Raw genomic sequence first — 27712 nt, 5'->3', positions numbered from 1 at the left:
CGAGAGTTCGTTTCAAAAAGCGAAAGGAGTAAAGAAGAACGGTGAGCTGGGCCGAAACTTTCGAAAAATTAAAAAAACCCATTTTCGTTTGAGAAAAAAAAAAAGAAAATAAAAATAAAATATTATCAAAATGAAAAAATCGTGGAACGTCACTTTGGAGAGGGATTAAAAAATTGAGAAAAAGTGCTCGGTGAAGTGTCTAATTGAAAAAAACTCTCGAAATTGAGGCAAAACTTTCGAAAAATAAAAAAAAAAAAAAAAGAAAGAAAAATAAAAAAAAAACATTTTCAACGTGAACTTTCGTTTGAAAAGAAATAAAATAAAAATAAAATACTGTCAAAATGAAGAAAATCATGGAACGTGACTTTGGAAAGGGATTAAAAAGTTGAAAAAGTACTCGGTGAAGTGACTTCTGAGTGAAAAAAAAAATTTGGAGTCAGAGCAGCGAAAAGCTGCAGACGAGAAAGTTGTTTAATTTATAAAGTTAATTGTGATGACCAGACATGGCGTCGAGAAAATGCCTAGGGGCAGTCGTTTGGCTCCTAATATTCACGACGAGATGGAGCTTCACTTCGTCCCTCGGAAAAACAATAAAAGTTGTTCCATTACCAGGGGGCCACATGGAAATAGTCCAAGAGGAAGCGTGCTCCGATTCTTTGTTCAGACTAACTTGTCGCTCCCTCAGAGCTTTCATATTCATTCTCGAGGCTCAATATCACTCGGACGACACAAAAGCCTGTGGCTACGATCTCGCAAAGGTTCGACAAAAATTCGAGGCCTTCCATCATCTCACCTTGAAGAAAAAACAAAAACAACGAGAGCAATTGAAAATTTTGCTTCGTTCACACTTTCTCGATGACGAGGACGAGCGAGAGAACGACTCGAGGATCGATCTCAGAAACTCGTTCAATCGAAGGTACCTTAATTGGAAGCAACTTTTTTATCTTTCATTTATCAGATTAGACTTTTAGTGATTCAAACATTTTTTTACTCCCACAAGCCTTCCATTTTTCCAATAAATATTCCTCTGAATCAACTTCGCTCAACATTTATTTCTAACAAAAATTTAATAACATGTAACCACCGATTTTCGATCGAGCAAAAATCGAAAGTTTTCGCAGTTTTTCAGTCCTGATGGCTTTTCATTAATTCAACTTCAAATTAACTTTCAACATCTTCTAGATTTTTTTTATCATTATTGTTATTATCAGCCAAATATTTCAATAAAAATATGGTTGAAATTTAATGTAAAAAATTCGATATAATTTCAATGAAAAATCTGATTTAATTTTTCTTGTTGATTGTAATCGAGCTCTTGATTCTTATTTCCATTTCGATTTGCCACTAGACGAGGAGGAATAAAATTCATTCAAGTTTTCAAACATTCAATTCGTTGCTTAAGATTCAAAAATGTTGACTTCAATTTTGATTTAGCTCGAAATTTAATTAATGACTTTATAAATATTGAATCGTTTCTCTCATTTTTCTTGAGAATTTTTTTGTAAAAAAAAATTGATTTAAATTGACTTTCAAAATTTCCAATAAAAGTTGTAACAAGTTTCATTTGATTTTTTCAATATTTTCTGACTTTTGGATAAAAATCCAACGATTTATTAGCATTGAATATTCTCACCGACTCTGCTAGTGATATATTTTCGATTACGCATCGTCTTAAAATAGCTTGGAACGTAGTCAGCGATAATTAAGGCAAAAATATATCGAAGGGAATGAGAAAACAATGTTGGCGAAGTAACTCGAGTAACCAGGAAACTCAAGTCTAGAATATCGTGTTACGAGAGTGCATAAGATTGAGAACCGCAGAGCTCTGGAGAACGCAATTTATTGCGTCAACATGAATTTTGCATTTTCTTGTTGAAAAAAGTGTGAAAAATCGCTCGAATACGAGCGTGATACCTTAAAGTTTGACAATAATAAAATCTGTATATTTCTCTGTGCACTTTTCATTTTATTTTCACACAGCAGACTCGACCGAAATGTTAATTTAGTAACAACTCGAACGTTCTCAAAACGACGTAAACAAGTGGCCAGACGCCGCTCGAAGGAATGTTAAGAAAAGATGCACTTTTTACGAGCTGATAGAAACGTGGAGAAAAGAGATATTCTTCCACGTAATTAATCGTTTCTTGATCTGGAACATTTGTTTATGAGATGAGAAAAGAAATTCGAAGAAATCGTTCGTTCCTGGTGATGGAGATTTTTTTTAATGTTACTAAAACATTTGAGAGAAGTTGAAAAAGAGCGCATCATCGATGTTGGGGGGATGGATTGGAGGAAAAAGTGGGGGGTTCCAAGGTCGAAGAATGAAAGATGAAATGTCAAAAATTGAAGGAACAAAGGCACGGTAATGAAAAAAATTATTTCGAATGAAATTCAAATTGTGAGACAAAGAGACAGAGGAAATAAAATAGGCAAAAATTAGAGTATCAGAAGCCTCGGCTCGTGTGGAGCGAGCCTGTAAAAAGGGGTTGGATCGCAACCCCTCGTTGCGATTGAATCGGAACCCTCTACGATACAACGCTGACTGTTTTGTAAAAGCAGAGGGAGAACGAGCTGTACGAACGCACTCGAGGCCGAACACTCCCGTGAATCTCGTAATTGCGTTTGATTCAAATTCTACACGCATATATAACCTTCGTGCGTGCATATTTGTTTTCATTTTTTTCTGCATGGATTTGCCCCTCGTCGCGATAAAAATGCGCTGCATATCAAAGTGCAAAGAACATTCGTCAGGCACGTGCCACGAGTGAAAAGTTCCTCTCAAAATCTTAATTAAACGCAGGAATTAATGAAACAAACAATATCTACGAACAGGAGGGAAACGGGAAGAGAAAAAAGAAATTTTAATTCATTCTCTTCCGCGAGGTTCCTTAAAATTTTAAGAATGCTCATTTTATTTTTGGTCCTCTTTGTCTGCAGTTTATAATTTGACATTTTTTGATGAATCGAAGTTTTCATTAGTGCAATATTAACAGTATTTTCGATCAATTGTTAATTTAAGTTTAAAACGTTTGGAACGGAAATTTAATTACATTTTCAATTGTTTTTTATTGCTTTATTTTTGGTTCTAATAAAGGTGCTCGGGCCACCACCACTGTCGCGTCAGTCTTGCTGAACATCATCCCGGTGCAGATGTTTGGAATCCAGCGACTCTCCGAATCAAATATGCCTGCATACCTGGTAATACCAAATTTCGTCTTTGTCCGCTCATATACGTCACGATCGCGCTATATGCAGGGTGTCCTTAAAGTGATGCCTGAAACTTTGGGGCCAGTGAGATCTCGAGATTACGAGCAGAAAATTCCTTTACCATTTTTCTCTGCGTCGCGCCAATGAGCAGCTATCGATCGAGCAAGTTCAGCCGATCAATAAGGCGTTTTCCGCCACTTTGAAGACTAGTAGTGGTTTTGGTGTTTTTGTACCACAAACGGTGCATCGGAGAGAAAAATTCTTGAGGAATTTTCGTTTCAGGATCCCACGATCTAATGTGGGCACGATTTTTCTAACGTGATTTTAGGGACACCCGTAGGGCTATTTTTTCGGGTGCGATGACGCAGCGACTTGTGGTTTTGTCTTATCAACAGAAGCACTCGAACAAGTGAAAAATGCTTCAAGACTATTTTTTTTTTAATTCGACCGTCTCATTTTCCATGATGTTCCTGGTACGATTTTCGACCCTCTTTTTTTTAGAATATTTTGACGTATCGTGCGTCGTTTTATGGTTCTATCTCATCAACGGTGCGTCCGAGAGAAAAATGCTTCAGGACTTTTTGTCTCAGAATCTCCCAATCTAAGTGTTGCTCACTATTTCTGATATGACTTTTCGGACACCCTGTAGACTTTCGATATTTTATCTCATCAACGGTGCGTCCGAGAGAAAAATGCCTCAGGACTTTTCGTCTCAGAATCTCCCAATCTAAGTGTTGCTCACTTTTTCTGATATGACTTTTCGGACACCCTGTAGACTTTCGATATTTTATCTCATCAACGGTGTGTCCGAGAGAAAAATGCCTCAGGACTTTTCGTCTCAGAATCTCCCAATCTAAGTGTTGCTCACTTTTTCTAATATGACTTTTCGGACACCCTGTAGAATTTCGATATTTTATCTCATCAACGGTGCGTCCGAGAGAAAAATGTCTCAGGACTTTTCGTCTCAGAATCTCCCAATCTAAGTATTCCTCACTTTTTCTGATACGACTTTCCGGACACCCGGCAGATTATGGTCGAACACGTAAAATACGAGGTGGCGCACGTGCGTGATTATTTCTCGATCGAAAAGACACGACCCGAGAGATTTCTATCTCGTGTTGTATCGTGTGAACAGCTGTGAATTTTTGCGACCCATGTAAATAGGCATTATACACATACATTTCCGAAAATAGAGAACCCCAATGCGTTTGAAACGGGCGGTCCCGTGGGACTGGACATTTGTTACGGTTGCACTTTGAAATGCACCCAAAGGAGTGCGTGCAAACCCGACGATTTCCTGGAGAAAAATGCTGTTTTTGTAAACCCCCCAAAACCTTTATCGATCCCCCAAATCTATCAGAATTATAATGATAAAAATGATGATTATTTTTATGGGAATGAGCACTCGGGCCAAAGAAGCTCTCACGAATGGGCACGAATTCTAAATAATGCCAGACATCAAAGCCCAAAGAAATCGAATCGCATCGAAACCAAATGTGTTTTCATGCTTTTTTCCCATTCATAAATCGTCGCGTGATGAAAATCACCCGGAAGAGATCAAGAGAGCAAAAAAGATTTTCTCGATCCTCCAGAGAACATGATCGTTAATCTACTCTCTCGCTCTCTCTCTCTCTTTCTTTTTTTTCTATACGAATCGGACCTCGAGGCCGAATGAAATCCCTCCATTTCCCCTTCGATGCCCTACTATTCCCCTCTTTTCTACGTCATATCTTAGTATTTGACCCCGACCGTGTCATCGCCTGTGGACCATTTCGTAACAAATCAGGCCATTCCGAGCCCCACACCCGGAAAATTGCGTCTCGTCTTCTTGTTTACGTGTTCGAAACACTCCATCAAGGGCCGACAGTTTCTGGAATATTCTTTCCTATTTTTTCCTCTTTTGGATATTCTTTCCGATTTTTTTCATCTTTTTCATTTTGATACAGGAATTACAGGCTTTTTTCCATTCACAAGTATCGGAACGAGGAATTTTTTTTCGGCTCACAGGCTCAAAAATTCTTCATTCAAATCAATAAATTTATTCTTGCAACAGAATCAGATTTAAGTGCATTTTTTATCACCCCGCGAATGAAATGACAGCACAAAATTTTTCGAATTTTTCGTAACTCAAAAAGAGAAAAAAAACGTTTAAAAAAAGAAGCACTTTTCATGAATATCTTTAAAACGATTTCATTTAAAGAGTTGTCAAAAAAGAAAACACTCACAGAATGAGAAGAAAATTCTCCATCCCAGCTAATGATTCGACGGTCAATTTATTCTCGCTGTGAAAAATGTTCTATCGCGGAAAATGAACAATGAAAATGCGGCTGGTTGGAAATGGCTTGTCACGGGAATAACAGATGCGTGAAAATTTTCAAATAATCGCACGCTGAAGGCCTCGTACATATGTGCATCTCGGAGCTGGCTCGTGGTGGCGTCCAACCCCCCTGGAGGCTGAGCTGGCCTCAGGCATTAAACTGGAGCAAGGACACAGCGCCTCCCCTCTGCTTGGACGCTCTTCTACGTCTCGTGCTATTCAACCCTGTAATAGGCGAAACTGCCTCGAATGAAGAGTAGAGACCCTGCGGATTCACTCACGCTTTTGCCACAGAAAACGAGCTTTTCACCCTCGCCAAATATCCACAAAAGGAAGCCTCAATCGCGCGTACTTTTGTTTTACACATTCATTATCAGACTCGGAATGGAAGTGTGAAGTACTCGTTTTTGCGTCGAGGGAAACTTGAATTTTTTACACTTTTTTTGCGCTCCATTAGAAAATCGTTCTTTAAGAATTCTGTGAAAATATTTATTCATTTTTAATCAATTTTTTCGTGAGAAATGAAAAATTTTAGTGACGTTTATTCGAACAGAAAATTTATCAATTTTCTTAATATTTTTCATTGAACTTGCAAAAATAATGTTGAGCCCCAACAATCTTTTTTTGCTCGCTTGCTCAAGAGAATTTTTATCAAACCGAGAAAAAAAAAACAAATTTTTCAAAAACTTGTGCAAATTTATATTTTGCACTATTTAGAATTTCGTTCTTTTTTTTTCATCGAATTTTGGATTAAATAGTTTATAAACGTAGATCGAGAAGACAAATTTTATTTTTATTTGCTGAACTTGCTTGTATTTTTTTATATTCTCACAGAAGCTTCAGTCTGGAGGTATTGCAACTCTCAGGTGAGGGTGGAAAACGGTGAAGGAGGTTACATAAAATCTCCAGGTTACCCGCTGTACTACCCCGGCGAATATTCCTGCGGGTGGACGTTCGAGACCATTCCAGGTCAAAGGGTGGCCCTCGTTTTTCACGATCTCAGCATCCGAGGTTAGTAAATCTCGAGAGAAAAAGCGAACGTTCTCGACTTCTTTGAGTTTATTTATTTCCTTTTTTATTTTCATTTAGTACTGAAAGCTCCGAAGTGAAAAATCATTCAGATCGAACCGCAGGGTCGTAAGAAATCCAAATTCGTACAAAAATAATTGTTTTTTGTTTGTGAAAAATTTTTCATTTCTGTCCAGTTTTCACCACCAGACTTTTTCAAAACGTAACTTCATCGTGTTCCATTCACTTGGTTATAAAAAATCGAGAAAAATTGTCAACAATTAGGCCTCGTTGGTGCATCCAGGAACAGTTTTTGCACAGGATTAAATCGTGTCCTTTCTCGTCCTTTTTAAGACCAAAAATACGTGAAATTTTGTGTAACAATGATGGCGATTCCTTTCGAATTTTTCTTCACGATTCAAGGAAAAATATTGTTTTACCGATTTTCAATGATCACGATTATTGTAAATGTGAAAATAATCGAATCACGTTGAATTTGAAGTTTTGGTGATTGATCATTTCTGAATTTATTTTCAAGCCCCATAATTATCGTTCCATGCACCTGGAGGCTCGCCTGGAGGTCGAGAAATATTGAATAAAAATTTCCCAAGCGATAAAAATCGCGTCGTGGCTACTTTGAAATTGCATTTTTTGTTCTAACGAATCGTTGCGAATTTGCTTACAGGTCGAGAACCCAGTGGCAGGTGCGTCGATATCGTCAGGATACGAGACAACGGAAAGACGCTTTTTGAATCGTGCGGCACGAGCGTGGGAATTAGCATAGTGTCGAGCTCCAATCGAGTCACCCTCAATCTCATATCCGCATCGAGATTGTATCCTGCACGAGGATTCCTCCTGCAGTACAAAGGTATCGTCGTAATCAATTTTTAATTCCATTCCAAACAATCCAATTTCACTCGTTCCAAATACTTTAAAATTTTCGACTGAAATTTATTTTTCATGGAAAAATCGATTGTTTCAGCAGCTCAAATGAGTTTTCCAGTGGTTTCTCGACCTTCCAAATTTTCTCGTAATTTTCTGCATAAAATATTCGTTAAAAACAGTCAAAGTTTCTCGGGAGCAGCGAAAAAAATTTCACTCGCAAAAATGTCAATTTTTTTTCTACGCAAAATAAACGTTGCATAATGACGATTTTTGAAAAACGATTTAAAGAGAATTTTGTTGACTATCAATTTTGTATTTTGAAAAATTTCAAGTGAATAAAGTGAAAAAATATTTTTTTTTTTTACAGCTATTGGTTGCCCAGAAGTTTCCGTGCCAAACGGAAGTTACGTGTCGAACGAGACAGTCGAGTCGAGGACTTTCAGGTGCAGAGACGCGGGTTCGTTGTTTCCGGACACTGGCAAAAACTCGAGGACGCTTGATTGTGTCGAGGGACGTTGGAACGAGAGTATCGACGATTTGCCGAATTGTGTGGGTGAGTACGGAATAAAAAAAACGTTACAAAAATCATTATTCACGATGGGAAAATGCTAGAGTGCAAAAAAAAATTAAGGCATAATTTGAAAAATTGCCAAAAAAAAAAAAACATTGACGAAAAATAAAATTTCTCACGCAAAGAACGAAATTCTGTTGCAAAAAACAAACGAACGAGTGAACAAAGACTCGAAAATTATTAAAATACCGAACGAAAAGTTGAATCGAAAAATAAAATCTAAAGTTACGAGCCAGAGAAATGAAAACCGAAATGAAAAAAAGAAAAATAATATGGCGAATGGATGGAAAATCATTTCCACGGAAACGGTAACGACCCCAAAAACGTTCCATGGCGTAGCGATAATTGAACGGGGAAAAGGCTGCTTTTATTTCTCCAATAACAAAAGGGGCAACTGGGTTATGAGCTACTTTGCGGGTTTCTATAGCAACGGAAAAAAGCCTGAAAAAGACTCCCGCGTGAACAAATATTTTCTGTCTTTTTTCCTCTTCCACATTTCGTCTCTGGCGCACTTCGGGTCTGTCTGGGAACAAATGTTTGTATGAATAAGAGGACAGGGACGATTCGAACTTGTCTCGACCCAAAATAACTTTATCGAGCTTCGTTGCACTATCGTTTCTCGCTAGAATAGCTTTCGTTACTATCGAAGATGGCACGATACGTGTGAAACCAATTTCGCCGATTGCGACAGACTTTTTTACGTTTTTTCAAATTGTTTTCGAAAATTGAGAATTTTTGATATTTTGAAAAAAACTCGTTAACGGATGTTTCGGTTGAGTTTTTCCAGATGCAGAATAATCGAAATTAAGCATTACAATCTTTTGTTTTTTTTTTCCTACCAACGTTATTTTTGAGCTCGCGGGAAAAATGATGGTCAAATTATTCCGAAAAACGTTCAATTTTCGGTAAGAATCTCTATTATTTTTCGTTCTAATAGAATTTTGAAAAAAAAAAACCATTTTTTTGATATTTATCGCTTCAAAAATTCCGATTCGAAGTAGCCGAATTCCAAAGAATCAAATTTTACGTTATTCTTGCCCTTAATAAAATAGCGAAAAATATTATTCGTGTTATTTCCGTGGGAGGCTTGAAAAAGCTCGGTTTTTCGTTCCGAAATCTCGAACGATTCCGACTCCAAAAGACAAAAACAAAACAAAAAAATTCAAATATCAAAATAAAATTCAAGCTCCGAGCTTAAAAATTGAGATTTTCGCAGTTCAAATGGAAAAAGTAGAGAACAATTGAAAACCCTCAAACGGGCTCCAAACGCTCAGATTTTTGCTCCCACGAAAGCAAGAATACAGAAATAAATTTAAAAAAAAAAAAACCAAAAAAAAAATCAAATTCGACAACTCAAATCGAAAATCAATGATTTTGTAATGAAAATAAAAAAGGCAAAAACCATGAAAAGTGTTGGCTGCACCGCATTCGAAAAGCTCAGATTTTGGGTTCAGAGTCGGGGCTAATTTGATTTTGAAAAAATGGCGGGAAGTCGGAACTCGAGACGGGGAAGGGCACGAAGCGAAAGGGCCTACGGTACTGGATGGGCTCTCCTCGAAGTTTGTTCGTGAAAAGCCCTGGATGGCGTGTCCCTCCTATCAGCTTCCTGGGGGAAAGGAATGGCTTCGCTCGTCGGATGTGGTTCGTCGTCGTGTTGGAAACGAGGGAGGCAGGCGGAGGGGGAAAGGGGCGGAAGGGGAAGGAGAGATTCCTCGTCACCGTTGGGGCAAAGTCCCGTGACGTGGGGTGGAGAAACTTGGTTGCGTGTTGGCTCGTTCCGATTCTGTACAGCGTTGTTGGGTTGGAGTGCGAGAATCCACCGAGAGGTTAACTCGGCATGTATTTACGTACGATCGCGCGCGGTACAGGGAAGGCGAGAGGAGAAAACGCACTTTCTCGACGCGAGCCGTCCCGACGCCACGTGTTCCAAACTCTTTCTCCGCGGTAAAAGCGTGTCCGGCGAGGATTTACGGTTTTTCAAACAAACAAGGAGGGCCGTCAATATTTCAGTTGAAATCGATCCCGAGGCTGGGAGTCAAAGGTCAGTGAGATCATTGTTGAGGGGCTGTTTAAGGAGTTTCGGTACATAAGGCAAAATATTAAGAAATTTATCAAATTTGGTGATAATGTTCTTCAACATCAAGTGCGAAAACGCAAATTTTTTCAAAATTTTCTTCTACTTAGTTATCGAGTAATTACGCATTAAGGAAGTTGAGGCTGTACAGTCATTTTTTTGACCCAAAAGTTATGACCTGTACCTTTCAAAAGTTATGCCAGTTCACAGTTTGGCAATGTTGCATACACTTTAAAGAAAAGTTGGGGAAAGAAAGATGAAAAACTGGTGAAAGCTCAGTCGAAAACACGAACGGTGACGATCCTAGCCTCAAAAAACTGCACGGAAAACAGATTATTATTAATATAATCTCAGCAAATCTCCTAATAAATCTGAAAAAAATTGACATTATTTGGCAAGCCTTGCTCATGTTGCCCAAAAAATTTCATATTTTTAGCATCATTTTTAACCGAGATATCACTGAATGTGTCTTGACTTCCATAAGATTACATGTTATTTGGCCCAAATTGTTATTGATTTTTCTCAGCAACGACGCTCCTAAACTGTCTGAAAATTTAACTGATTTTTTTTTACACTTCACTTTATAAGATGCAATCGATTTAAAAGCGGTTACATCATTTTCATTCTAATGCCTCAACTTCCTTAAAGCAGATTTCTTATGCCCGAAATGTATACCTATATATATGGGAACGCTATGCTTATACACGTAAACTTTAGTGATCAATTACTCGATAACTGTGTAGAAGAAAAATCTTAAAAAATTTGTGTCGTCAAATTTGGCACCAAAGAATATGTTCACCAAATTTTATAAAATTCTGAACTTTTTGAATTTTTTTAGCATGGATTAGCATGGCAACATTGTATCGCCTGTACCGAAACTCCTTAAGGGCTTGGGGGCTTCGATGTTGGCTTGGAACTCGAAGAAGTATTTTTCTATGGGAAAATATATGATTTTTGGGTTTCGGAACTGAAGTGAGGGGGCATTTTGGAGGATGGGAAATAATGTTGGGTTTATATTTTCCTGTAAAACGATGCGGCTTTCGGACTTTTAGTGGCGGCGGTCCGATTTTTCGGGAATGGATTTTTCGAAAATGGACTTGAAATGATTTTTTTTGGTAGCACTATGTAAAATCGGGGCTCGGCACAACTATTTATTATAAAATGCTTTTCAAGGTTGGGGCTTTACGGGGTCGAGGACGCGAGTCCGCGGGTCGGGTCAGATTTCGTGTTTTTATGGGGGTGCCTCGGTTTTGTGTTTTAAAGTACTTGTATTTTATACTTTTTTCATAAATCAACGTCATTCGTGACTTTCAAGGTAAATTGAGCTTTTTTATGGGGTTTTAAGATTGATCGAATTTTTCAGGGGTTTTTTTTTTTTTTTTTTACCGGACGAGACTAGTTTTGGCTCGGAAAAATCTTGATTCAAATAATTTCTTATGGCCAAAGATCGTTTTTGCGTTTAAAATAAAAACCAATGGTTAGGTCATTAAGGTGTAAAAAGTGGAACCAAGTCTTTTTCGTAGGTCGTTCTAGCCCATGGGAAGTGCATTTTGGGCTTTCTTTATGGGGAAAAGTCACTGTCGAGAGGTCAAAACTCGCGGGTGACAGGTTTTGGCCCAGGCCGAGACGAACTTTGCGGCTAAAATATAACGAGATCGATGTTCGCAGCTGGAAAAAAGTCGGTCCCATGGGGTCAACGTCAAATTAAAATTTCGAAAAATGACTCAAAATGCGTTCAAACCCCTCAAGTAAATTTTGAGTAAGAAAAAAATGAAAAAAATTACGATTTTTTCAACATTCGTCAGCTGACAGTCGAATAATTGTCGATCAAAAATTTATCATGGGGCAAGTTGGCCTTGAGTTCCGAGCAGACACATCGGGGCCTGCTGCCCGAGGTCAAGGACGGTCCGAGGTCAAAAAATTTTTCATTCCCTCGTTCCATGGGGGACGAGGTCCATTTTAATTTAAAAAAAATCTCTCCAGGTCGTTTCGAAGGTGCAAGGTCAGCCCTACACCGAAAAAGCACACGCATCGAGGTCATGTGGAGGGCCAAGGTCACGATGCTCATTTGATCGCATAATTTTCAAATTTTCATTGATCATTTGCTTCTCTGCGTTAATTAATCACGAAATTATCGATAATCGCGATGAAAAGAACGTTGCAAAAACTGCCTCGAACGAGATTCGTCGTCGTCGCTGATTTCATTCGATTGACATTTCGATAAATTCATTCGACTCTTTTGTTCTGCAATTTCGTTCAACGAAAAAAAAGAGTTTCTAAACGAGATGGACGCTTTACACGCATCGACGAGTCTTCGTGCGCACATAAAACGTAAATTATTGCATTCTTTTAAGCTGATTGGAGAAAACGAGATTTTTATCGAAGCTGATAACTCGTGATAAGAGAGCGTGTACAATCACCCGACTGGGTCATTAGTCGATTTGTGAGAATGCTTTAGCTGGCTTCCTCTCTCCCAGCACGACTCTGTGCATGCTTTTTCTCTTATACAGCACGAATAATCGATACTGGAAATCAGAGAGTGGAAAAAGTGAAAAAAAAAAACGTCACTTCCTTGCTGCTCTTCCAGTCGAACAAATACGAAGGAAATAATCATTGAAAATGAAACACGAATGCGAAATCATTTGTGAGGAAAATCCTCTGAATTTTCCTCATATAAAAATGAACTGACGTTGCAAAACTTCATAATTACACATTACAAACATTTTATTCGATACCAATCATAGTCGATGAGCTACCAAACATCAAGTGTAAAAATCCAAACGTTCGACGACCCAAAAAGTTGGGTAACGATATAAAATTTTATGAGCAGATTGCACCAAGTCCCATAAGGTTCATTTTATTGTTGGCTTTAAGGCTTATCACTTTTTCTTTTTAAGATTGATTGACAGATTTTGGGAACCGGGAAGAATGGAAAATCCTTCCATGCAAATCATGAATTCCATGGTTTTTAATATTATTTTGAGTTTTATAAAAGTGAGTGATAAAAGTGATTAGTTAAGAGTGCTTTAAAGCACTTGTAATTATCTGGGAATGAAATCGATCAGCGAAGCTGTTGCACGAAGGAATTCTTGCTACGCAAGATTTCTTTTTTCTCAGTCTAAAGCCTCCTCATTTTTTTTCCCCAGTTTTAAGGTCGTCTCCCAGCTATTTGGGTACTGGCGAACCTGGGAGGTGAACAGGCTTTTTTCCTCGGGGATATTATCATTATAGATATTTGGGAATCGAAAAAAGATGAGTAGGAATCCTGTCTGAGCCCTCGAAATTACGATTTCTCCCTTCGAGAAGCGACGAGAGAAAAAGCATTGAGGCGATGGAGGGGGTGACGACACGCTCAGAGTTCTTTGTGTGAGTTTTAAATATTTCGCAACGTTCTCAAATACCGCACCATTGTGGTGGGATCGATCGTTTTTTCAATTTATTAAATAATGATAAATTTTTCTCGTTGCTGCTGGAGCCTGATCGACCGCAATGATTTTGTGAAAAAAGGATAAAGTTATCTTAATATCATTTATTGAAGAAAAACTTCTCAATTTTTATTTTCGAAATTTATTTCTTCTTTATTTTTCGTCTAATTTATTATCATTATTATTATTGTTAATTTTTTTTTTTTACAAATAAACAATGTTTAATCACGCAAACAAACAAAATTAACAATTTTTTACGCTAGCTCGAATAAAATATTTGTGTGGATTCCAATGAATTTAAAAAAAATGATTTTATTGAAACAACATTTTGTGGCTCGGTTCAGACGAAAAATTTCATCTTATTCCTTTCTTTCGTTACAAAAACTTTTTTTATCTCTTCCTCAACAATTTCCACCTCTCCAATTCTCCCACTGAAAATGGAAATAATAAAAATGGAGTTACACATGCATAAGAGCTCACGGAGAAAGAGATCCTCGACTCAAATGGAGGGGGCGCCCATGGACAGGGGCTTTTATTATCCCCCCTTTCGCGATCCTTCGAGTCCAAGGGCGTCGTAAGTGATCGGAAGAGCCATCGCCTTAAAAAATTTGTAAAATCTCTAAGGAAGTAATGAAAGAACAAATTTCGTTGTTTCTCGTAGACAAAGAATCTCAAAGTTCTGCAGTTCAAATTAAAAAAAGACAAAATCAGCTTTCCAGGAGCGAAATGAGGGGTTCCAAATAAAAAACAAACTGCAAATTCATTTTCTCTGTGTCAAGAATTTTTGAAGAATTAATAAACTGAAAAAAAAAATACACTGAACAAAAAATATGAAAAAAATAAGTAAAAAAAAAAAAGAAAAAAAAATGTTTTATTAAAAAGAAAATTATTCGAAATTCGGGTATCGAAAATCCCCGACTACTTTTGTTCCGAAATTTCGTCACGTTTTTTCTAGTAACTGTGCGGAGCCCAATCTGTCAAAACTACGATTTGAAATAGCAGGGAAATTGGTCAGAACAACAAACCAATAAAAATATTGTTTATAAAGATTTATTGATTAAAATATATTGTACGAATTGGGCACGTGCGGAGGGAGCAAATCGCAAAAACATGGGACTCGACCTTGGTTTTAATTCCAGTGATTATCGAGACGACGATAAAAAGGAGGACAGAAAATTCACACAAAGAGTTTGAGCACGCGACGGAATATTGGAGAGCATAGGAAACGGAGAGTAGCTGCTTAAAAATAGAAGCGGGGAATAGGATTCGAGCGGGGGTGTTTGACAACTGGATCAGCACTCGCGAGATAGCGTGTTTGACGCGATGATTGTGCGAATCCCGAAAGAGGAATTCAAGCATAGTGACGTGCTGAAAGTAAAAAGAGGCCAAAAACATAAAACAAAAGAAACGAACAAGTCACCGCGATTAATTATTCGCAAATTGACAGTTTCTGAATGAATTCATAGCACGAACAAGTGACGGGGCGATTGTTAAAACAATGGAAACAAAAAGAACGCATGAAAGTTACGTAAAAAAGGAAGAAAATGGCAAGGCAGAGTGCTCGAGGGAAAGAAGGGAGAAAAGAAAATAAAAAATAATCGCGAAGCAAAAGAACCGGGCGAAGAGGAAGAAAAAAGGGCGAACGATCGACTTCACTTTTTTTTCTCTAATCTTCGTAATTCCTTCGCTTTATTTTTCCCACGTAATTTTGCAGCTGCTCGCAGCCCGGACTCTGATGAGACAAAGGAAAGAAAATACAAGCACGAGAAGATGCTGATTTACCGGGGAACAGAGCAAGAGAGAGAAAAAGAGATAACAGAAAGAATCGGAGGTACAGGGCAGTCTCGACTGCTGCCTACGAGCCCGAGCTCTCTTTTCTCAATACCAAAATAATTACGAAAATATTGTTAATTCGAGTCTCGGTTAAAGGCTATGGGAAAATGGACATTTTTCGCATCCGAAATTGGAAGTTAAACGAGTTTCTACTGCATGAGAATTTTTGTTGATTTTTTCATTAAAAATCGGACGGATATTTTATGAATTTATTGACGATTCTTTAAAAGTTATTTTCACACTGGATTTGATGAGTGAAAATATCATTCGAGAGAATGAAAAGTAAGCCAGCAACGGAGGAAAATTGACGGAGTTTCTACTGTTTAAATCCATAACAATGCACTCGATATTTTATCGAAGAAAATAGAAAATTTATGAATTTCGTGATGCGAATCGCGATCGTAGCGAGTGCGCTGCGCGGAGAATTTTCGTCCGAGATTCCCCGTTTTACTTTATCCGTCAATCGTCTCGAGAAATTCGTAACAGCGAGTGCATGTTTTTGAGAAGAAAATGAAAAATTTTGCGACGAGAGCGCGCACTAATCGAGGCTCAACTGCAGCACGATTGTTTCAGTTGCTCGAAACTCTCTCCCGAGAATTTCCGTTCGAAGGGGGGACTCTCGCTGCCTCGGCCGGCCTCCCGTTACCTCGCGGAGCGCCCCCACTGCTCTCAACGCGAACACACAGCCCACGGTTAATTCCCCCACTCTTGGTCTCCTCCACACACCGTAAACCGTGATATCTCTGTTACTCGAAGTTCTCTCGCGCTCTTGTACACACGACAGGCTTTTCGCCCTTTCGTGGCCGCCGCTGCCGCCGCGCGCGCGAAAAGAAATATTCGCACCAGTCTCGCGCCCGGCGTTGATGATACCGAAAACTGTGCTCCTGTCGTCGCTCGCTCTCCGAGCTTTTTCTTTATCCTCATAACCTCACTTTGTGCAACGCTCTTCGCGGCAAATGGCGGACGTGAAAAACTGCGGAGTGGTGGCCGCGCGCGACAAACCACGTTGACACTCGCCGAATGAAGTTCGATCAAACTTTTTCCACGATTTGCACTCTCTCGCCTCTCCAACGCGGAATTTTACGCGGTCTAACCGACCCAGGCGCTTCCACTCGCGCGCCATCTCACCGATCTAATGCCCACCGCCGATAAAACACCGCCCCGTGGCGCTGCCCTCGCTCTCAACGCACTCTCCCACCGGACAACGAAACTTTCCATGTTTCTTTTCGATGCTTTTTATTCACAAATCGTCTTCGCCACCTCTGCGCTTGTGTCCTTCCAACTTCGATAAATATCAATTAAAATACACGAATCTACTAAATTCAGAGCAAAAAATCAGACAAGCTGGTGGACTGATCCCACACGAGAAATTATGCCGTGTTTGACAAATTTTTGGAGACTGTGAAAATTCGATGATTCAACGAACCAACGCGAGACTGAACGATCCTGATAAATGCTGGAAATTCTGTAAATCTGCAAACGTTGAGAAGACAAAAAAGTTCTAATAAATCAAAAATAGACAAACTGAAAATAAATAATTCACAAATAAATTCTAATAAAAACGACGCACTTCCAATGAACGAATAATCGAGTTTTCACACTTTACGGATCGTTCGTGATGAAATTCGTTCCAATTGGGAATGCGAAGGAGAGAGCGATAAGCGATGAAATATGAAGAAACTCGAGAAATTGAGGGAAGCTCAGCGTTTTTTTTCTCTTATTTTTTGAGCCTTTTTTTGTCAAAGCTCCGGTCAAAGGGCATCGAGAAACGAGTGGCTGAAGCGTGACACGGAGAGGCGCCCGTTCCATCGCCCCATCACGCCATTCTCGTACCCTCGAAACAACGTCGCTATTTCTTAACCCGGCAATCGTGCTTGCCGAACCGACCGGATAAAGACGATGAAGTGGCGTCGTGAACGCTCAGTCTAACTTCGTCTCCAATCACGTTAACTCCAAACTTTAACTTCCCACGAGCAAATGTGAACCGAATACTCAAAGCAGCTTAAAAATTGAAACCCAGACATTTTGAGGAACAAAATCGCACGAAATTTGAAGAAATAACAAAACTGCAAAATAAGATCACGAAAGCCAATATCCGATTGACGAGTAATTCGAAGTGATTATCAAATTGGAAGAAAATCGAGCAATTTCAAAAAAAAATCAAACTCAACGGTAAATAGAGGGGAAATCGAAACTGAATTTTCGAAATAATTCTCGAAATTTTGGGAAGCAAAACAGCAATCGACAGAATTTTTTGCACCGGAACAAAGTCGTAAAGGAGAGCGCGAATCTCGGCGATTTTTCGACGGGGAAAAGATTTTGATTATTACCCTCGAGAGCATCGGAATTGAAAAAAATTTTTAATTTCACGAAAAAGTTGGCAAAAAGCTTGCTCGACTTGCCACTTTTCAGATTATTTTCAACAAAATCTGCCCAAGCTAAAAAACCCAGAAAACCCGAAAATTTTATTAACTCGTCGATGAATCGAAAACCTTGAAAAACCGTTCGAAGTCGTAAGTTCCGAGTGTTGCTCTTTTTCCATAGTGCAAAGGGGCAAAATCGATCGAAACAAACCCAAAAAATGTGTTAAGGGGCTGGCGGAAGCTGAGGAAAGTGAAAACTTCTTTTCCCAACATTATTTCAATGCGAATCGACAAAAAATTATAGTGACTCGATCAAAAACGAGTGATTTTCGTCAACGTTATTCAGTCGATGATTCGCCGAAGCTGGAGGCAAAAAAACAGGAATTCAAAAAGCGTTCCCACCTGGGCGCGTTGTTACAGGAAAAACTTGCAAAAAATCAGCTGAACATAAGAAACGAGAAATTTCGACAAGTTGCACGACTCATCGAGGATTTTAAAAAAACATAATAACAAAAAAACGAAGAAAAAACGAAGTTCAAGATTCGGAGGAAGCCTGCAGCTGCTCCTCGAGAAAAAAGGAGCCCGAGAAGAGAATAAAAGAGGAGAGATAAAGACAGAGAGAGGAGAAAAGAGAGTCCGGAGGAAAAAGAGACTTTGGACTTAAAGACTCGTCAACATCGGCCTCGCATAAGCCTTACACACATTTATTTTCTCTCTCTCGTTTTTTAAGCGTTCCCACGAGAGCACACGAGGCCCGACAACGAGTCAGTGTTTCTTAGCTCGGGTGCTGAAGCCTCTTGGAGCACCTCTCTCGATTCTGACAACAAAACTCGCTCGTCCCTGTCACTTGCTGGGTGCATTAATCGAACCGAAATTCTGACGTTTGTCGCCATTGGTGTGTTTCTGTCCTCGAAGGAACGAAGAGGAGCTGCAAACACGAACGCGATGTTCGCGGTCCACAGCTGACGGCGGGAACTTCGATTCTTAAAAATTCCTTCGTTCTAACGACTTATCGTTTATTTTTTATTTTTTTTCCTTCCCAATACTTCGAGTGCAGTGCTTCGTTTTTCGACATTTCGATTCGAGTTTCGCTCTCAAGATGATTCGAATTTTTACGGATACCATCAGAAACCTTATAAGTGAGTAAATTCCGGTAAAATCTTATTCGAAGGGACGAGCGTAACGAAAATCTTTAAAAAAATAAACTTTTTCAATTTCATTTTACAACGGGGACGAAATGGGAACAGAAATGTTGAGAATTTCGAGGATTTTTTTATTCAAAATTAAACGGGGAAGCTTCTCAATTTGTTTTTTTGTTTTTACTATTATTTTATCGTAACGGCTCTTTGTTAATGTTTTTGTAGAATCTCGTGTGCTCGCGCGGAGCAAATCGGAGGCGTCAGTGTCGTATTTTTAGAGCACGTGAGCGTTTTCACAAATGTGCACGCGAGTCTGCCGCTCGGACGACGCTTTTTATTCTCTTTTCGTCGTTTTCCTTCTTTTTTTCCATTCGTCGTGTTTTTTTGCGAGGAGAGAAAAGCACGCGTTGAGTACGTGACTGACGCAACGTGGGCGCCTTCGAGATCAGCGTGCTCTCCTCACTCGCGAACTTCTCTCGTTTGTCAATTTTTTTTCCGCGGTTATTAGTCACGCCCTTGGGCCGCTCGATTCCGACGAATTTTCCGTTCCGAATTCGTGCCCGTTCGCGGCGTGCTTTTCGAATCGAAATAAGCGTTTTTTCATTTTTAAACTCGATCGAAGTATTTGGCTACGAAAATATCACGTCGAACCTCAAATCACTCGCTTCATTCGAGCTTCGACAATTATTTATCAGATAAGAAAGCAATTGGAACGGGCTGGAAGCGAATCGGCGGCACAGCCGCTCCCCCCTTCCAGTTCAGACTAAGATTGCAGACGCGATGAAGCAGAAAAAACGCTGATCCACTTCAATACACACTTTTATGCAAATATTACAAATGAGACTCCCGAAGCGTCAGTCGAAGCTTCTTTCCCCGCGGTTATTAGCAGCGAGGCAAGGAAAAATTTGTCAAAATTTGTACAATTATCATCGGTCGTCGACACGATGAATGAATATTAAAATTGCCATTTTTCCATTCAATATTAATTGAGTAATAATTATAAATAAAAATGGTCGAACGAATCGAAATAATTGAATATTTTATTCGAATTTAAAAATATCGTTTTATCAATAAAATTCAGTTTATTAAACGAAAAAACGAGATTTTCTTGACTTTCATTTCGACAAGAAAATAAATGTTTATTGAAAGAGTGTGCACGAAGCTCACTAGTGCACATGTTCATGTATTTGGACAATTTTTTTCATCAAAATTTTCTCAAATTCATACAAAATTTATGCCACTTATTTGTTGTAATAATAGCTTGGGCCTGGACGAAGGATTCGTAAAAATTTCGATTTAAAAAAAAATGCCGGCAGTTTTAACGAAAAATTCATTTCTCGGGTGCTAAATTTCCGGTTTTTTTCTTACAATTTTATTTTTCCAACAAAATACGAAATCCTTCGTCCAGGCCTTGGTTATTTTTATAATAAATGAGTGTTGTAAATTTCGTATGGATCGGATCAATAGTTTTTCAAGCAATCGCGTCCACCGTTTAAAGATTCGTTTTTTCTGCCTCAATTAACCAAAACAATGAAGTTTTTTAATGAATATAAATTCATCGATATAAACGAAGATTCAATCGAAATACTGAAGCTTCATTTACAAATAAAAAACTCGGTAAAAAAAGCTAATCAATAGAATTTCAATAAGAATAAAATAAAAAGAAAATTTGTAGATAAATAAAAATCAGTCAATCGTAACATCGAATATGACGCTGAAGTTCGCAACGTTGGAGTCCAACGAAACGATGCAAAAAAGCCTCCAATAATTCCAGTAATTCTTCAATTTCGTTTCCTGCTGAATCTGCAGTTGGAAGTTTTTCAAGCTGGTGATTTACCAATGTTTTTTTCGCGTTCATTTCGTTAGACTGGAACGCTGCAACTTCAGCGTCGTCATCGAATTTCAATAATAAAATAGCTTAAATCCAATTAAAATATAGATAAAAAAAAAACGAATTAGAGAAAGCTGAAAATTGATTGAACAGTAAAAATGTTCAAACGTGAATGACTCAGAAAAAAAGAGTTTCACTTATAGCCCAGCACCTGATCGAAATTTCCGTACTTCGTGATGCAATAAAAATCTGAAAAAATTCAGCAACGTTTGGAAAGTTATGAACTACAATTATCAATAATAATATTGCCCAAAAGTTATTAATAAATTGTTTGAATAAATAATTTTTTAACAATTTTACAGTGAACCCTTGTTTTTTTTTTTTTTTTTTTTACGAATCGAATGTGCGCATTTTTCGAATGCTCATGATTTTTTACAGAATTTTCGTCGATTTTTGAAATTCCCTTTTTTAAATTTTTCAAGTGGCTCTATTTGTACATTTTTGATCCAATAACCTTGAGACTTTTCAAAACTGATGGTAAATATGTCTTCTAAAAAATATCCAAAATTCAAATAAAAAAAAATGTTTTTTCAAAATTTATTCAAGAAATTGAAAAAATCCAGGAAAATTCGAAAAAAATTCATGAGCATTTGGAAAAAAGCACACATTCGATTCGTAAAAATAAAAAACAATAGGTCACCGCAAAATGATTGAATAATTAATTGTTTAAACAATTTTTTATTAAATTTTGAGGTTTTTTGGTCGAGCTACCCATCCAGTTATACCTTAAAAGTTGGATAAATAAACGCGAATGATTTTGATATTATTATTGGTCAAAGAAAATGAATAAAATGTGCGCAGCTCTCGAGGCTTCTGCCTGGTACTTTCCTCGTTCGTGTTCCTCAGAGGCACGATTTTGAGGGGGCCCACGTCTCCAGAGTTGGTCAGTCCCAATCTCGAAACTAGCCTGTAAGCCCTAAATTGGACGTTTGTAATTTTATGATCAATTGAAAGAAGTGCTCTGACTGCTCGCGCTCGTTGATGGGAATAGATGGGAGGAGAGTAGAGAGGACGGCGGTGGAATATTGTATTGGAAGGTGTGGGAGAGTCCCACGAGGAAAGATTGGCCCGTCAGTCTCGGTTGAAACTTCAAGTGGCTCGTATCTTCTGGCAGTTTGGACACACTCGAGAACACCAAATAAAGAAATAAAAGCCACAAAAGGTCCTTGGAAAATAGAGACGGTTCGTGGGGTCGGGGCTCCCACCGAGTAGGCGAGAGCTCGTACCGAAGAAAATAGTGGAGAAAGCAAAAGTATTAAAAAAAGTAAAGTAAACAATGTTTGAAAACAAATAAATAAAAGAGACTGAACGAAGAAGCTCAAGACGGAAAGTTTATTGCTCGAACACGTGTTCCAATTGCTCATTATTCATCTCGCGTAAGCTCAACTTTAATTCGCCAAGAAATATCGTATCACACGAGAGATAAAAGCAGCGTGCTGGTGCCTCTCACGTTTTTTTTAAATTCTCATCGCGAACTGAAACAACGATAGCCTCCGACGACCTATCACTCGCTCGAAAAAATCTCGTTATCGCTCCTCGCACTCCTTCGATTAATGGCTCCATTGAAAGCATAGAAAAATTAAACAATCGCGTAAGAGCACGATTTCTGGAGAAATTTATTTCGAAAGTCGACATTTTAACGGGACTAACGATTTCCCCCCCGAGATATTTGGTTAAAGAGACTTTGAAAATTTGGGTTTACATCTTCTAAAATGTCGGTACTCGATCTAGGCCAGAGCTGGAAATCGAGGTGTCGGAAATTCCTCAATTAACGCGAGCAGCTCACACGCCCGTCCTGACCCCGGCTCGACTCTCCATTCAATCGTCCGACTTCGATTAGTTCCTTACTAATTTTCTTGAATAATTCATCCGGACAGGGACGGGGATCGATTCGGAATATTTCTGGGCTGGACTCGAGGCATTTTTGGACTTTCTTTTTTCTTCGAAAGGGATTTTAAAATGGGATAACCAGGGAGGAATAAGCGGAGTTGCTGGGCATTTCGATTTGTTTGAAAAGGCAGTTAAAATGGTGCATTTTTCGTCCCCTGCGCGCCGCGAGCATCGGTTTCTCCTCGAGCTCTCGTCTTTCCTCCGCGATCGATAAGATTCCGGTCTTGTAAACTGGTACCGGCCACGTGCCAGTCCAGTGCATCTTGAGAAACGTTTTTCCCTCTTTTCTTTAAGGACTTCGTAAAGGAGTCGCCCGGGGCCTTTACGAACCTCCGCGCGAGCGAGCTTCGACGCATTTCGTTCTGCTGCGCGCAAGACGATCGCGCTCTCGCACGTCCGTTCTGTAGCAGTGGGCAAAACGGTCGCGCGGGCGCCTCGCGTTGTTGTTCGTTCGAATTTAAGTTTCGCTGGAAAACCGAATTTCGGGCTTTCAATTATATTTTCGTTTTTCCTTTATTTTGTTCGGAGCTCCGAAGATTTTTGATCGTTTGACATTTTTCTCCTTGCACCGAGGAAACTTTAGGCAAACATTTGTTTTTTTTTTTTCTTGATTTTTAGTTATTTTTGTGTTTTCGGCGATTTTTCAAATTGGCATGAGCAAAACTTGACATTTTTTTAAAACATTGTTTTCACGATTTTCATAAATTCGAAGGTTTTTACTGATTTATTCATCTGGAAACGGGAAAATATTACATTTTTTTTATTATTCAGTCGATTTTCAATTAAGGAAGTTGAGGCTGTACAGTCATTTTTTTTACCCAAAAGTTATGACCTGTACCTTTCAAAAGTTAGGCCAGTTCACAGTTTGGCAATGTTGCATACACTTTAAAGAAAAGTTGGGGAAAAAAAGACGAAAAACTGGTGAAAGCTCAGTCGAAAACACGAACGGTGACGATCCTAGCCTCAAAAAACTGCACGGAAAACAGATTATTATTAATATAATCTCAGCAAATCTCCTAATAAATCTGAAAAAATTGACATTATTCGGCAAGCCTTGCTCATGTTGCCCAAAAAATTTCATATTTTTAGCATCATTTTTAACGGAGATATCACCGAATGTGTCTTGACTTCCATAAGATTACATGTTATTTGGCCCAAATTGTTATTGATTTTTCTCAGCAACGACGCTCCTAAACTGTCTGAAAATTTAAGGAGTTTCGGTACAAAAGTCTAAATATTAAGAAATTGATCAAACTTGGTGATAATGTTGTTCAACATCAAGTGCAAAAACACAATTTTTTTCAAAATTTTCTTCTACTTAGTTATCGAGTAATTACGCATTAAAGCAGATTTCTTATGCCCGGAATGTATACCTATATATATGAAAACGCTATGCTTATACACGTGAACTTTAGTGATCAATTACTCGATAACTGTGTAGAAGAAAAATCTTAAAAAATTTGTATTGCCAAATTTGGCACTAAAGAATATGTTCACCAAATTTTATAAAATTCTAAACTTTTTGAAATTTTTTATGTTTTTAGCATGGTTTAGCATGGCAACATTGTATTGCCTGTACCGAAACTCCTTAACTGATTTTTTTTTACACTTCACTTTATAAGATGCAATCGGTTTAAAAGCGGTGACATTATTTTCATTCTAATGCCTCAACTTCCTTAAGGGGGGTCCTGCTCCCTTGGAAAATCGAAAATATCGATTGTTTTCGGGAATGTTTTTAGGATAGACGGAAATAACTCGTCATAGCGAACTCCTCGGTATGCTTTCAAGCATATTTCGAAAGTACAAAAACGTTTTTTTTTTGTCCATTTTCATATAATTCTCTTCCACGTCGAAGTGATATTTTTCTTCAGAAGTGTTTTTTTTTTTCAAACTCCTTAAAAATATAGGATCGAGTCGAGTTCAGTGACCTTGAAATCCAAGAGATTTTGACCTTAAACGAACGACTTGTTTGCGGCGACGGTTGGTTTGAACTGCGCGGGAATTTAGATCGTTTAAAAATCTTTATTGAAATTCTATTTTCATTGATTCCACAGCGGGTCAAGCGAGGGATTGAGCTTGGCGATTTATCACGTAATAATTGATTACTTAATCAGCCTCGATAAGAGCCTCGTTTTGAGCTCGCGATCGCATTGCGAAAATAAGCGTGAGTTTCTTAATACAAAATATTTTATGAGAACGACAAAAATTCGGTACATCGTTCGAGGATTTATCTGTGGGCAGAGCTACGGAAATTTTATCACTCGCGAATTATCGTCGTTGCTTTATCATTCAATAACAACGAACAAGCGAATAAAGAAGCTTCGTAATAAGCATCGCACATTTGTAGCAAAAATTTTGAGAGAAATTGTTAATTAGAAATTTTCAATTCTCCTAATTGTCCAGCAATGTTGTTTTTTTTTTCTCTCAATGAAAATAAAAATTGGTCAATTAATACGTGGAAACGCAAAAATACTTGAAACCCAGCAAGTATCGTTGTTTTGCCCCAGTTTTTAATTTCTATAGTTTTACGCAATTGCTGGCTCCACTTTGGTTTTCTGGCATTGACGAGCCAACCGAACGGACTTTCGTTTCCTCATCAGCATTATTTTCCATTATGACTACACTTTTCTACGAAACACCAATTTCCTCTTGACTTTGACACTTAACAATGAAAAAATCATTTTTTAAAGTGCCTAGTCAGCCAACCTAGTTCAGTACAAATATCAACATATTTTCATTCCTATGCTCAAACTGGAACGAAATTTATCATTCGTATAATGTTATAACGACGATAAAAGTTAGGGAATATCTCAAAATGATGTTTCATTTAAAAAAACCATGGAAACATTCGAAAACAATATTTTTTTTATGCTATTAATAATTTATTATAATTATAAATTTATATATTTTTATTTTGTTTTATTTGTAATTTATTTAAAAAATTTCATTTTTTTATGTTCACATTTTATAATAATATTGTAACGTTCTTCATCCAATAGTGATGTTTTATAAACTGATTGACAATTACATTCATTTTATAAAACTCTATAATGTCTTTTTATTTTTTCGAATAAATTAGTGTATTTCGTTCAAGATATTGCGACGTTCTAAGGGATTTTCATTTATAAATTTTTCCAATGATTGATTAATTCACAAATTCTTATGATAAATTATTGAAAAAACAAATGAGTCGAATTCATTGATTTACTTTATTTTTATTCTTCGTATAATATTTAATCATATTATATGAATATTTGATAAATAAACAATTTAATTAGATTTATAAAATTTTGATGATTCATCGAATTTGGAATCATCACAATCGTTGAAATATTGTAAAAGGAAATGCTTTATTTAATTTTTCTCCGGATAACGAAGCCTTGTTTTTTTTTTCTGGTCGTGTAACGAAATCTCGATAATTTTTGTGTTTGCAGCTTCCTCGGCCCTCATCATCAAAACCGAGGCGGAGAATAATCATCTTTCGAGTTTATCCGGTGACAACATAGGAGGGCAGGGGGTTCGAATTGGACGTGGCCAGGACGCAGTCGCGGACGTTACGAATCTGGTTATGGATTCGGCGCAGCCAGCAATGATCCAGCAAGCAAACTACGTCGTAGGTCAGTCTTGAAATTATTTATCTCTATTTATGTCGCCGGTGTGGTGTTCGAAATTCAAAAAACAAGAGTCGTCATTTTTTCGTGTTGGGTATAGTTGAAAATGAAAATTTAATGGGACTCGCGGTCATGGATCAGAGTTTTATAAAGTGACGACGACGGTGATAAATAAGCCTCAAGGCGTCGATCGTCTCGAAGTCCAGTGTGTCAATTGGCGGAAGCATTTTCTTTCGTTCGCGTGGTTATCCTAAAAAAAGTTATTTCTATCGATGCTTCGGTCCGATGAAAGGCATATTGAAAAGTGCTTTTTTTCGACCTGAATCTCATTCACATTTTAAAAATCTCAACATCACAATGGTCATTCGAATAAATTTCATCCCCGGATTAACCCTCAAAAGTGAATTTCGAACGAGACAAAAAACATTTTGCCTCCACAATGCCAGTTGAGATAGAAATAACAAAAATTTTCTTAATCCCCGTGCCAGTTGGAAAATTCTTCCAAATTGCCCACGCGAAATAAACCAAAATCGAGTTTTCCTAGAAATTTACTCTGGTGAAAAAAAAATTCTTCAAAAATTACAAAAAAAAAAGAGAGAGAAAAAAAAAACATTATTCTACACAAAACACGCCACTCGTAAAAAATTCATCAACGCTCCCTTGAGCCTGAAAAACTTGACGAAAAAATCAACAAAATAATTCGAACATCCCCAGCGACTGGCAAGAAAATTCATCCAAAAATACGTTTGTTCCTTTCAGATGTCATACTCCCAAGCATTCTCATCGCGTTGCTGTTTGTCGGTAATGCGGTTATCGTCTACATTATTTTCCAGTACAGGAAAAGGTGAATACATTAAGAATTAAAAAAAAGTATTAAAAAATACCAATTTTTGCAAATTTGAATTCGAACTTGAAATGTTTCATTAAAATTTTCATTAAAAAAAAGCAATTCAATTAATTTATAACTCAAATACTCAACAATAACAATTTCACTTTAAAATTTTAATTTTTACATAAAAAAAAATGGAGTACAAATTACAAAACAGATGAAGATTATTTTTACGAAATAAAAGGCATGGAATATGACGATTTTATTTATTCCAGAAAAACTCCAGCGACGGTTCAAGGGGAGGAAATTTCGCTGAACTCCCCAGCGGCTTTGCCGCAGGTCTGACAAGCCGTTGACCTCGGCGTCAATAAAAAAAACTATTTTTAGCCCTAAGGAATATAAGTTTAGCGAGTAAGGCCTAAGAGAAATCACGCACTCGATCGCGATGACGCAAGAACAAAGTCGCAAAACAAAAGAAAAGTATAGCAAATAAAAAATGAAAAGAAAGAACAAATAGCGACGAATTCAGGATAAAAACTTGTGAATTTGACATGTAAAAAAAGTACTATGTACCCTATGGTGTACCAAAAATCCAAATTCTATTCTCCCTTCCCCTTCCCACTCTCACTATAATTAATTGACAAAGATTAATAAATAACATGAAACGAA

General features: G+C 37.9%; 1 protein-coding gene and 1 long non-coding RNA gene across 4 annotated transcripts in view; one reads left to right on the top strand and one right to left on the bottom strand.

Annotated features, from left to right (window-relative positions):
• LOC122418241 (uncharacterized) overlaps window positions 1–27712 on the bottom strand; it is a 36751-nt gene that overhangs the window by 7769 nt on the left and 1270 nt on the right. The window contains exon 3 of one of the 3 annotated variants that reach the window (XR_006262471.1): window positions 26218–26464. The exons of the other annotated variants lie outside the window; for them this stretch is intronic. This is a non-coding gene — a long non-coding RNA (uncharacterized lncRNA). Of the gene's footprint in view, window positions 1–26217; window positions 26465–27712 lie in introns of those variants that run through there. 3 annotated transcript variants of the gene reach the window in all.
• LOC122418236 (uncharacterized) lies at window positions 233–27712 on the top strand. Its single transcript, XM_043432356.1, has 8 exons — window positions 233–916; window positions 3095–3198; window positions 6359–6535; window positions 7218–7400; window positions 7785–7970; window positions 26038–26220; window positions 26974–27058; window positions 27319–27712. Exons 1-8 carry the CDS (start codon window positions 504–506, stop codon window positions 27386–27388), a joined length of 1401 nt encoding a protein of 466 aa, XP_043288291.1. The 5' UTR covers window positions 233–503; the 3' UTR covers window positions 27389–27712.

The sequence above is a fragment of the Venturia canescens genome, chromosome 11, assembly GCF_019457755.1.
Source record: "Venturia canescens isolate UGA chromosome 11, ASM1945775v1, whole genome shotgun sequence".
NCBI classification, from domain to species: Eukaryota; Metazoa; Arthropoda; class Insecta; order Hymenoptera; family Ichneumonidae; genus Venturia; species Venturia canescens.
The sequence above is the reverse complement of the archived record's forward strand: the minus strand, read 5'-3'. Positions and strand labels throughout refer to the sequence as shown.